General features: G+C 38.1%; 1 protein-coding gene across 4 annotated transcripts in view; it reads right to left on the reverse strand.

Moving 5' to 3' along the window:
- The window catches only part of Dhtkd1 (dehydrogenase E1 and transketolase domain containing 1), a 60,109-nt gene that overhangs the window by 24,979 nt on the left and 21,626 nt on the right, over window positions 1-13,504 (reverse strand). For all 4 annotated transcript variants that reach the window (XM_023708062.1, XM_023708061.1, XM_004647777.2 and 1 more), the window contains exons 6-9: window positions 9,217-9,388; window positions 5,820-6,018; window positions 1,772-2,084; window positions 458-542 (exon numbers count right to left, since the gene is read on the reverse strand). In XM_023708062.1, the coding sequence (XP_023563830.1) occupies window positions 458-542; window positions 1,772-2,084; window positions 5,820-6,018; window positions 9,217-9,388 (769 nt within the window). The remainder of the gene's footprint in view (window positions 1-457; window positions 543-1,771; window positions 2,085-5,819; window positions 6,019-9,216; window positions 9,389-13,504) is intronic.

Genomic DNA, 13,504 nt, shown 5'->3' on the forward strand with positions numbered 1-13,504 from the left:
TCAGATCTATTTTCTTTCTTTTTTTTTTTTTTATTTTTTTTTTGGTGGGGGTCTTTTTGAGACAGGGTCTCGTTGTGCAGTTCAGGTTGACCTTGGAATCACTTTGTAGGCCAGGCTGGTCTCCAACTCCCAAGATCTTCCTGTCTCAGCCTCTTGAGTGCTAGGATTACAGGTATGTGCCACTATGCTTAGCCTATAAAATATATTTTAATACATTTTGCACTAAATCCCACATTTCCTAGATGTAACTATTTCACTGTCTACACTCTATGATGAATGCTGTTACATAGCTCACATTGTGACTAAGTCATGTTATCAGAGAACACGTTTCAGAACTTCTCTAGCCAATGCAAACAACAGGAAATAGCTGTGATTCAGAAAATCACAGAAGTCTCATATAACAAGTGCAATTGAGCACATTCTCTATCAGATATAAGGCTGAACAGGAATACTTTACCTTGAGTGAGTAAAGAGCCCAAGGCAAGGGCTTCTGCTGTGGCCCAGTCTAAATTTGTCCCATTTGTCACTTTCTCCATTCTGGACTGTAGAGTGGAAGTGAGGCGAAAATAAATTTTTAAGAATCCGTATCTTTTGTCACACTGAGTTTAAAAAAATTTAATGTAATTAAGGTAAGAATTAATAACACGAGTTTGAATCAAAATGGAGTATGTCTGGATACAGTGGTGTATGATAGCAACTACACATGGCTTAGAATAGGCAATGCCAAGATGCACTTCACCTTAGTGGCCACCTTTGGGGAGCTAAGAGGAGAAGGAATCAGCAGGGGTACTGCAAACTTTAATTGTAGTATCTGATAGGAGGTAAGCATACAGCTTGTTACACTATTCGTACAATTCAGAGGGCAGAGCTCTTTTATCCAAGCTGAGAAAGATGAACATGTTTAACTCTTTCCTATTCTGATTTTAGCACTAAAAGTACACTCTTCCAGAAAACCTATTCAGTCCTAGGCCAAGCAGGACAGCTTATTATTGTAAGGTTAACAGAAGATAAGTAAAACTTCAGCATGTTTAAGGATCTAAATGGGATATATATGTTGATTTTTGTGCCTCTTTTTTTAAGCTACTTAAAAGAATTAAAGTGTCTTCTGTTCACTGGTTGGAAAAATTGAAGTAGATATTTCTGTATTTGTTTAGAATAAGCATGCATATATATATATATATATAATCTAAGTCAGTTGATTCTCAGCCTCAAAAGAATGCTAAGATCAGCCCCTAGAACCTAATACTAAACACTAAACATTTGTCAAATGAATTAGCATAATTAGATATGTGATTTGAATTTAAAAATTAATGCTGGTCCCTTTTCAAATAAAGAATATTCAAAAGGAATCATGAAAATGATTAAAACTACATGCAACAGCATTGTGTTTGCAAATTAATATCTAATGAAGCAGAATAAACTGATTCTGATATTTCAAACATATTAATTGGATAAGATCTTGTAACGTTTATATGTATAGATGGCTACAAGATTTGGGATCCTATTGATTTGTGTTTAATATAAATAAGCAATAATTATTAATGAGAATTCTTACATTACATTTTGACTTATCTAATATGGCTGTAATAAGTACCTTCATGTATTTCAGTTTTATTGTGTTATAAAAACTGATATGTATTACCTAATAAAACTACTATGTATCACCTAAAAAAAATTAATTCTTTTTTAATTTATAGCAACCAAAAAGATCCGACCAATATTTTGCTGAGCAAAAATAAAAAACAATGGTGGGTGATTTCAAGCACCTCACCTGAACATATATCTTGAGAAGGTTGCTGTGCATTTGTAGCTCCCCGGGCACTTTCACAGACTTGGCACCAATGAAGCGCAGGAGGTCAAGGGGCACACCCGTGTTCCAGATGGTGATACGTGCTGCTGGCTGGGCCAGGCCCTGCCAGTGGGCCTGCAGGTTGGTGGCTGGGGGGCTGTAGTGGGCCGTGTTGGTCAAATGGTCATTTAGCTTGGCATAGTAGGAGGCTTTTATTTGAGACACCTCCTCTTGGGTCATGAGTCCATTGGCAATGAGGTGTTCTGCGTATGTGTCTGGGATGCTCTTTCGGGATCTATTAAAAAGAAGGGGGTAAAAATCAGCCTAATCTGTGAAATCTAAGCAAGAAGAAATAAGCACTGTCAAGGGCATGGTAGGATGTTTTCTGTTAAAAGGCACTTAGGAAAAGTTCTGCAACAAATATTGGGAGAAGCTGCACAATATCATGACTGTACTAAATGCTACTAAATTATTCACTTTAAAGTAATGTGGTAAATTTTACATTATATGACTTTCACCTCAATAAGTTAACAAAATAAATAAATAAAATTACTCAGGAGTCACAGCTTCTTTTAGGCAAACAAGGGAAATTAAATTTACCATTATAAGTTCTTTACTACCTTCAGGTAAAATACAGTTTTTCTATGAGTTGGTAAGTTGTGTAAGACATCCACCTTACCTGTGCATGGATAACTCCTTTTATTTAAAAAAATACTGAGCCTTAAGGAGCCACCATCAGTTTCAGGTTCTTTATTAGTCCTTTAATTATAATATCCAGCATGTGGTTGAAAATATTGTGACAATTGTGCCTTGTAACATTTGTATAATCTTTAAAATATAAAATTTGTTAAAATACTATCATATTTAATCCAGATCAAAGTGAGAGGCTAAACATTTTAAAAGGAGCCCCGACACATCAACTCACTCTACTGCTGTGTTCTGAGCTGAGCCAGAACCCAGATTCTCTTCCTCCTGAGCACTACTCTTCTGCTACTTAGAAACAGGAAAGCCTGCTGAATGCCATGAAGTTTATTCCTCTGCTTTAATTCATAGTCTATGAGGAATTAGAGTGTATGTATGGAGGATTCTGTTTTACTTTCTAATATTTAAGAAATGAAATGCCAAAGTCATGAATCCCTCTCTGTTAACATCTGCATCAATGCTATCCAACCAAAGTAAAATGTGAGACCTATGTATAATTTAAAATTTTCTGAGTTATATTAGAAACAGTAAGGACAAACAGGTGGATTTAATCTTGGTAATATATTTAAGTCAATATATCCAAAATACTCACTTCAAGATCTAATCAATATAGAAATTAAGATATTTTACATTTCTATTTTATCTTTTAAGTCTTTGAAATCTGGTGTGCGTACCTGCAGCACATTGCCTTTAGGACTGGCCATATCTGAACACACAGGTGTTCAGTGGTCAGTTACTGTCTACTGGCTTCCGTACTGCACAGAACAGTTCTAAACATTTATTAAAATTTCTTGTGTTACTTCCTGCTAGGCACAAAGCAAGTATGCTACTTACAATATGGAGAAATGAACATAAAGATCCTGTTCCTGATCATTCCAATGCATCTAGATTTGCCTAAGTCCTCTTATTCAGTCATCTCATCTGTTCAGCAAGTTGTTCTCTATTCAGTGAGGAAATCTGGGGATTTTGAAGAATACAGAGACCTCTTCTGATACCCATAGGTGACTGTTATATTGTAGATCTGGGGTACCCCACAGCCTCATGCATTTGGAAGGAAGCTGGGTCATGGGCCATGGAGTAGTACACTCAGGAGTTCACATCTGAGGTTTTATGAGGAGGCGGGTCTGGTTAAAGGCAGTTCACTGGGATGGGACCTGGAAAGGTATATCTCACACCCCAGCTCTTCCTTTCTTTGCTTTCTAGAAACCATGGAATGAGTAGCTCTCTTCTGCCAGGCACTTTCACTATGTCAGACCAGCATAAACTGAAAGTGTTGAGCTCAAATATCCACTCCCTTAAGTTCTGGGTGTCAGGTATCTTTTCCCACAGAGAAGAAAGAGACTAAGACACATTTTGGTACTGGGCCAGGGGCTATTGCTAGACTACACCTGATCGTGTGTTTCAGAATCCTTTAGAACTGGTTCATAGGAGAAGTCTGGAAAGGCTCGGAGATGCTGACCAGAGAAGCCCTAAAATACTGTAAGCTCAGCTTGATGAGAGATTCTGCTCAGAGTTTAGAATTCTCCACCAGAATGTTAACAGTGTGAAGACCAGGTTCAAGAGACTTAGATTAGGAACAAGAATTCCATTGGCAACTGAACTCTAGGCCATGTTTGTTATGCTCTAGCACAAAATTTATCTACATTTTTCTCCTGTCCTGAGTCTTTGTAGGAGACTGAGATAAGGGACAATGGACTAATTAATTTGGTGGAAGAAACCTTAAGGCATCCCAGAACTCAGGCTGTAGCATGGGTATTGCTTGCTGCTTTGCGCAAGATCTATATTGAGAATCAAGACCAAAACGACATTAAATATTTCAAGCTTTATCAGAAAGGAAGGGCCTGAAAAGTTGGACTAAAGGAGAGCACTGTTGTTAAAATGATTAGCATTAAATATTAGCTAAGTCCTTTATATACAGTATAAAAGATGACTTGAAGGCACTTCAGAAATTGGCCAGACCTACTCTTTGCAGGCTCAAAGGTACAAAAGTGAAAGACTTTGCTCCATAAAGAGAGCTCCAGAGCATGGTGTTCCAGGATAGATTCAGTTTACAATGCTCACTTATCCAGAGTCCCTTGAAACCCCATCCAAGGAGGCCTGGAGACTTCTTAAGCTGGAGGCAGACTTTGATATTCTCCTCAGGGTTGTGGTTTTATAAACATGAAGAATGCTAGAGTTGTTGGGTCAGGAAGGCTTCCACTCAGATTTCAGAAGGCCAGGGAGAGCAGGGAGTGTAGGCTCAAGAGGATAGTATGTGAAGTCTGAATGAAGTTAAGGTGCAGTGGAGACCCTAGAAGGATGGAAAAACCAGGGTCGTGGAACATCTGAGGAAAGCCATAAGTAGTGAGCAAAGACACTCCAAGAGAGAGGCCATGAAAGCCACAATCACCAGCAAAGTCAGAGGGGTGGGGTCATCTAAGCCTTTTGGAATTCACATCTCAGGGCCACAGGAGCTAGACGTGAAGGTACGGAATTTAACGTTTGCCTTGCTGGGTTTGGTCTTTCTTTGCCCTAATTCCTATTTTCTTATTCCTTCTTTTATGTTGTACACTGTATGTGTGCAGTATTTAACAGAGCTCATGCTTTAAGAGTTATAACAGTCTCAGATGAGACTTTGGGCTTGGACTTTTCAGTAATGCTAGAACTATTACAAATTTGATTACAGTTAGAGGTAGACTAAATGCATTTTGCTTAAAGAAATTGACATGAGTCTTGAGAATCAGAGGCAGAATGTTATGATTTAGATCTGGATATCCTCAAAATACTTCATGCTTTAAAAGGTGATTGGATCAAGGTAACAGTATATTTAACATTGATTTGTTGTTAGGAGGTAGACACTGGGAGTGAGTCCTGGAAGAGGGTGTCTGCCTCTCTGGATCCTCTCTTTTCTTTCTTCTTCCTGGCCACCATGACATAAGCAGATTTCCTCTGGCAGGATTTGCTTTGGAGCCAGCTATCTGACCATGACTGAAAGCACTGAGCCAAACTAAATCTTTCCCCCTTTAAGTTATGAGTGTGAGGTGTTTTGTCCCATTGAAGAGAAAGTAACTGAGAATGGTTAACATCCCAGTTTACCCAGGACAGTCCTAGTTTAGCATGACAAGTCCCATGTCCTAAGCAAACCAAGGACAATTGTTCATACTACCTGACTATCTGTTAAAAAATAATAGGGCTTGGGCTCTAGCTAGTCATTTGCCTAGCATGCACAAGTCCTGGGTTCCAGCTCCAGCACCAAAATAAATGTGTGTGTGTGTGTGTGTGTGTGTGTGTACAATAGTATAAGAGCTATGAGGTCAGAGGATATGTTAACAGAGGTTTATGATTGTACCTGATGATTTTGTACATAGCTGGGTTAGTGAAGAAAGGTTCATCCAGCTCATTGTGGCCCCACTGCCTATAGCACAGCAAGTCAACGATCACATCCTTGCGGAATTGGCGCTGATATTCAAAAGCCAGCTGTGCAGCCTGGACCACTTCCTCTGGCTTATCTCCATTAACATGGATGATGGCACAGCCCACAAGCTTCCCTAAACAGGGGGAGACAGATATGAAGCCGACTAGTTAGCCCAAAATTAGGTTAGCTTTCCTCTAAGAACATTTGCAAGGGAAGACATCCCATGTTCTAAAGACCATTTGGTTTGGTTGTTAACAACGCAAGATCTGGGGTCCAGGTGACAAGTCTTAGCTCTATCATTTATTGTGGGACTTTGGTAAGCTTCAGAATCTCAGTCTAATCCTATGTTTTACTGAGAGTCTCAAGACTGTATGAGTCAATGGATAATAAGTGTTAATGATTCACAATGCTTTGCACATAATATTTAAAATTTACTTTCTTATTGTCATTATTATCTTTCATCTTCAGATAAAAAGGCATTAAAAATGCATCCTAGAAAATGCTTTTCTCCAAAGTGAAGTTCTACAATGAATTACCACTGTTTCTCTCTCTCTCTCTCTCTCTCTCTCTCTCTCTCTCTCTCTCTCGGATAAATCACAAAACAATTCACATAGACAACTCAAGAAAGAAATTATTACTTGCTCTAATTGGTCAAGCAATGGCTATGACTCATTCACATGTGACACTGACAAAAGATCTACAAACTGCTGTGCAGGGTTTCAGGGTAAATCCTGAGGGGATTTGACTCTGCTTATCAGGTGCAAAAGTTACATTTCTTGTTATATAGGTTTTGCTTTATCATGGTCTTAACCATCCTGCAGAAAAGTATAAAAACAATGTATAAAAAGTAAAGCCATATTAACATGCTGAGCTGTAAAAGGCTCAGGTCAACAATTTCTAACATTGCCAGTCCTATGGATAATCCACTACTATTATGGACTACTGGAATATATTGGATTATTTTGCTGAATTCACACACCTACAATTTTTAAATGGCAATGGAAAGCCCATCTCTGACAAAACTAAACAAAAAAGGGGATATAAATAAAGAACCATTTTGTATCTTATGTACAAAGTAGGATAGATATACAGCTACTTTCTCTTAATTCAATGAGAAGAAAGATTTGTACTAATAGTGTTTGTGGACAGGATATCATGTCTGCATCTTGTACTATGAATAACCACTATGAAGACAACAATATGCAATGCATTAATTCTTGTAATTGTCCTACTAACCTGTTTTGAAACTCTTCATTGCTACTTCTTTCTCAATAAAATTAATATAAAAAAAGAAACCATTACTTGCTCTGGATATAAAAGGAGATTAGTTCCTACCATCTGACAGTTCTTTTAAGTCTTTGTAACTCTGTAAAATAGGTGGTAAAATCCCTACATTTCTTTAACAACTTGTAGTTTCTATGACTTAAAATAAGTTAAGTTTAATTCTTTTTTTTTTTTTTTTTCAAAACCGTGGATTGAATTCAGGCCCTTGTGCTTTCTAGGCAAGTGCTTATTCTACTGAGCCATATCCCTGGCCCCAAACATCCTCTAGAGTTTAGAGTTTTTTTTTTTTTTTTTTTTTTTTTTGGTACTGGGGATTGAACTCAGGACCCTGTACTTGCCAGGCAAGCACTTACTCTGTTGAGCTATCTCCCCGGTCCTAAGTTTAATTCTTGACATCATGTTTCTAACCAGGCTATTTCACTGAATTCAGGGGTCAAAGATAACCTTTTTGACTAATACCTTGGATCCTCCAGGTTTGAAAGTCCTGATTTCTACCAGATCCTTCACTTGACACTTAAGCATTTAAGACTGAATACTCTGGCCCAGGGAGCTAGCTCAGTGGCTCAAGCACCAGGGATACAGCACAGGGCTTTAAGTGCCTGCATGGCAACTGGAAGGACCTGAGTAAAAAAAGACTGAGTGCCCTTATCTCCAGCCTTCATCTCTTTCTCTTTTTTCTTTAAAGAGAAATGCTTCTTTTCTTTCTTTCTTTTCTTTTTTTTCTAACTTATGTATTTGGTGCAGGGTCTTACTATGCAGCTCAGATTCGTAGTGATCCTCCTGCTTTCAGTCTCCACAGCACTGAGATTATAGGCATATAGGCATGCGCCACCATGTCTGGACTCATTCACTGGCTCAGAATGCCCCACCAGCATGTGGGACTAGGAATTGAACCCTAATCCCTGCACTTGCCAAAGCAGGCATAGTCCGCTGATCTATCTTGCTGGCCCAGAAATGCTGATTTTAATTAAATAGAATAAGGTGAATTTTAAGTATCCATCATTGTTCAGCCTAAAAATTATTAAAAACTATTGAAACAAGGCCTAGTATTTTTCCCTTACTTATCTAATGGAACTAATTACCACCCTGCCAAAATAGTTAATGAAAATGTAAAACAAAAAAATTGTAGTGTAAGGATTTTTTTAAAAGCCCTACAAACTTGTCAAAACTGTTCATTATTCCATGAAATAGCACTAGTATTAAGAATAGAAAAGTGTTCAAAACTATCAAGATAGCGTTTCCAAAATGCAGCTCTCTGACCTATAGTCCCCTAGAAATAAGGCAGTACAGAATGAATGATTTCAGATCTCTGGAAGGAAGATGGACCTTTTACTGCAGTTTCCTCTGCCATCTCTTAGTGAGCAGAACATGCCCTTGTTGTCAGGGCTTCTTAAGTCTAAAAAATAGATGAATTAATTGGCCTGTCAGATTTCTCATCTGGGGACCTGTGCTGGTACGGGGGATATTGTTTGGAAGAGGGTGGGAGCATCTTATCCAATATCCCTCCTTCATTCATGCAGTTCACATAGGGAAGAGGAAGATAAAATGTTGAGAAGCCAATTTGTCCAAATAATATATGAAACTTATGTTATACAACTCAGCCACCCTTTTCTGAACTCCTTAGAATGTTCCATTAGAGTGAAGAATTATTTAGCTAAGGGTGGCCTCTGCCATATACCACTCAGATAAATGATGCCTAAGATGTCAAAACCACAGTGCCAACAGCTCTCCAATACCTGGGTTAATACATCAAAATCACCCATCATCATTTTATTCATTTGGATTTAAAAAGTACTCTTGGGGGATCCAGCTCAGTAATAGAAAGCTTGCATAAGAGGCATAAGGCCCTGGTTCTATTCTCAGCACACTAACTAACTAACTAACTAACTAACACACTCAGACTTTAAAAGAAATGTTAACTTTGCTTGCAACTCTTGATGACTAGTGATCATATCTGACCCAGTAAAATTCAATGTTTCGAATGAACTAGAAGTTTCTCTAGGAATTTCTCATTGGTTCCGAGATCACCAGTCCCCCTCTTACATACCAATATCACTACAGTACAAAGAAGACCTTCCTCTTTCTGCTGGAGTGGTGTAGCCCAGCTGGTTATTGACAATCAAATGGATGCTCCCACCAATTCTGAAGTGTGGAAGATTAGATAGGGTAAATGTTTCAAGAACAATTCCTTGACCACAGAAAGAAGCATCACCATGAACCTAAAATATGAGTGAAGAAAGAAAAAGAAACATATGGGATTAAGAAGTTTATATTTTCAGATTGGTATAAATTGTTTTAAAACACCACCAAGAATACAAATCACCATGCTCTCTACACGTCCTCAATTTCCTAAAGGTATTTAGGAAGATCCTAGAATGCTCTTTAATCTGTCCTTTTCCTCCTGCAGCCATCATCAATTTAGATACTCCTTGTACTTGAGGTCACCATCCACACATATCCCTATGCCAAAGTCCCATATATATAGCAGCATCATAGAAGCAGTTCTAGGAAACCTTGTAGAACAGCCTGCAGAGCATGAGAAATAGCACAGAACACTGAACTCTTCCTATTCTTAGGAACCTTGGCCCTGAGAAGAGACTGTACAGATCATATCACCTAATCCTGGCTCCCACAGTCAATGTACAAACGTGAAGTGACAGCAAAGACAAGGAAGTATGAACAAAAAGTGACTCACATGGAAATGAAAAGAGGGTTTGAGGAAAAAGCAAATATTATAAGAGATGTCTAAAATGTGCTGTCCTTCCAGAACATTCGAAGTCTGCAATTCAGAAAATCACTACAAAATCCCATAGACATGGGGCTGGAGAGATGGCTCAGTGGTCTAAAGCACCTACTTGGAACAAGCTTAGCAAAAGCATCGGGGACCGCGGTTCGATCCCCCAGCACCACATGCCAGCCAGCCCCGCCCCCTGGTGGGCTGAGCTGGCCACACACACACACCACACTCTCTCTCTCTCTCTCTCTCTCTCTCTCTCTCTCTCTCTCAAATAAATAAAAAAAAAATTTAAAAAAAAATCCCATAGACAAGCTGGTAGGGAAGGGGTATTTTTTTCCTCTAACATCTGAAACTCATAATAAAGGCATCATAGATCTTACAAGACCATCAAAGAAAATATGAGCTCTATTGACTTCATGCTAAAAGGCCAAACTGAATAAAATAATGTATTCTCCATAAGGCAAGATTACCATTGGTTCTAAGAACAATAGCAGTAAAAATCAAATGTGAATGAAGAAATAACTTCTGGAAGTAAATTTCTTTAAAATGCCACAGAAAATGTCCTAAGCAATATCATCTTTATAGAAATGTTTTCATTTAAGTAATAAAATACTCATTTGCCTTAATTTTTAGTCCACAACTTCCCAATCTATTGTGTGGCATGTTAAGAGTATCATTACTTATTAGGAGCATGTCTTTATTACCCTCCATTAATCTAGTCAATATCCAGCTGAGATACCCTTTTTACAATTGAGGAAATATATGTTCAAAAAGAGCATATATTTTGTGGCTTGGACTATACTCTTCTGCAATGTCCATTTTTGCTATTTTTTTCCTACCTACCCCTCTAAGACTTTCTCTTGGGTTAAGGAACTGAAATACACATGTTCTCATTGAATCTTTTGACTATGATGAAGAATGTAATACACTCCAATTTTACTGACAAGAACCTAAGTAACGGAGCCAAGCATGCGATACTAGAAGATGCAAAAGAAGGATTCCAGAGCCCTTGTCTTTTCTACAGTGTGAAGTCCAATACTCAGCCTAACAGAGGGTCAAAGTTCTCTGATAATCAGAATACTCCTCATTCTTGGGTCTTTGCTGAGATTTTTTGGGAGGCAATGACAAAGAACAGAACAGCAAGGAAAGAAGATATATGCTTCTTCTGCATTTTTTCAGAAATTTTATAGCCGAGCTTGGATCACCTGATAAGAACATAATATCTATTACCAACTAGCATGATTTGATCCTGGTAGTATCTGTGATGCTAAAGCATGAGTATATCATCTGGTAAATTTACTGTATTTCTTAAATCAAAAAAGACCACCATGCAGTGCTGAGGAAGCTTTGTGAGGGTAAAGGTCCTACACAAACTCTGGGTGAACTAGAAGCAAGTAAGACAAAGGCAACAGAGTGGTGGAAGATATGGGACAGTGTTAACACAGATCACAACCAAGAATTCATTTTCACCAGTGCCAGGACCAAGATGAACACAAGACAGGAAAAAAAAATAGCACTGGAACTCTAACCACCATTATTTCAGTCTCCACATTAAGAATTCTCATAAGATTTGAGAATTGTGAAAGAAAAGAGATGGGCAGCTGAGCCATACATTTTGGAAACACAAAGTAGACAAAGGAAGGCAGTTAATTTCACATCATTTTAAAGACAATGCATCTTCACCTCTTATATCTGAAGCCATTCTTAAGATCTGCTTAATGCACTGGTAAATATGAATGATTTCTATTTTGACATATCATATTCAAATCCAATTCTGTCCATCTCAAATTCTTTATTGAAAGTTTCTGGCCCATGAAAAATTAGCCTGACTGGGATAATATGGCTATTTGTATACAAAGCAGAATGTTCTTAGATGTCTGTGTAGTTAGAAATTCCATCACTGATATTCAGGATATTTACTAGTAGTTAAAGATTCATATTTAAATCAATACTCAAAGAACAAAACCTGCAACCCATACCTCTGAGAGATACCTATCAGTTTATGAAAAAACTGTGTGTGTAGGGCTGGGGAGATGGCTCACTAGGATAAGCACTTCCCTGGCAAGCATAAGGGCCTGAGTTCAATCCCCAGTTCTACAAAAACAAAAAAGCCCAACCAACCAACCAACCAACCAACCAAAAAACAACTGTGTGTGTAGGGGGGTGGGAGTTAAGGTGAAGAAAGTGACACTAATAACCTGCACTGTTTGCTTTAATATTAAAGGCCTTCACTTTATTAAAAATATTTTTTTCAGTGCTAGGAACCAAGCCTAAAACCTTAAGCATGCAGGGCAAGTATTCTATCACTGAGCTACAACTACAGCTACAGCTTTATAGATCTTCATTTTAAAACAAAACAACAAACCAAGTAAATCCACATATTTGTAGCTTTGTTCCATGTATCTATACATATGTATTAATTCCTGGATAGTTACAGTTTCAGAGAAGTAGCCAGATGTCTCTGTCTGTCTGTCTGTCTGTCTGTCTGTCTGTCTGTCTGTCTCTCTCTCTCTCTCATCAGTAAAAGTTGTACCATCCTATCTGGGAGTTACAGTAATTAGCCCTTAGGAGGAAAGATGAAGCTGGCTTCCTTTCATTCCACTTTCCCTCTCCTACTTCCTTTCTCTCTTCTTTCTTTATCCTCCCTTTCCTTCCCTTGCTATGTATTTTCCTCTTTGTAGAGCGTCTTTAAACTCTGTCTAGCATTGCACACACTAGTCAATATAGGAGAGTAGACCTCAGGAACGTATTCTTTCTTAGCTGTTTCTGCTTAGTGCCCTCTGACATATCCCTCTTCTTTGTTGGTATACGTATGTAAGATGCAGTGTTTGTTTAGAGGAATTGGTTCATACATGTCCTATCTTAATTTTCTGTCCCCTTTCCCCATTTTTCTTTACCCTCTAGTCTCTTTCCTTCCTTTGATCCCTTCTTCAGCTCCAAAGAGCCTGCCTTCTTGTTTTTTACAATCTCGTCTTTATTTTACTGCTTGATTTATTTATATTTTGGATTTCTCATATAAAATAAACCATGTGATATTTAAGCTTCTGTGTCTCACTTATTTCACTTACCATGGTTTCAAGAGACAATCATTTTCTTACAAATGCATCAAATACATTCTTTCCTATGGCTGAATAATACTCTGCTGTGTACATATAGCACATTACCTATCCATTCATCTGTCTAGCATGTTTCTACAGTTTAACTATTGTGATTTGTGCTGCTATAAACTGGGTATGCACACATCACTACAGTATAATGCCGTTAATTCTTTTGAGAAAATACCTAGGAGAGGCAGAGGTAGGGCCAATGGAATTCCTGTTTTAATTTTTTGAGGAACCTCTATATTGATTTCCATAGTGATTATGCTAGTTTTCATTCTCATCACAATGTAGAAGTGTTTTTTTTGCCCACATCGTCACCAGAATTTGCTGATTTTTGATGAACCACTTTGATGGGAGTAAGATGGAATCCAAGAGTTGTTTTGTCTTTCTGTAATGACCAGAAATGATGGACATTTTTCAATGTACTTATTGGCCATTTGTGTTTTCTTCTCCTCTTCCTCCTCTCCCTCCTCCTCCTCCTCCTCCTCCTCCTCCTC

The sequence above is a fragment of the Octodon degus genome, unplaced genomic scaffold (assembly GCF_000260255.1).
Source record: "Octodon degus isolate 3935 unplaced genomic scaffold, OctDeg1.0 scaffold00324, whole genome shotgun sequence".
Lineage (NCBI taxonomy): Eukaryota > Metazoa > Chordata > Mammalia > Rodentia > Octodontidae > Octodon > Octodon degus.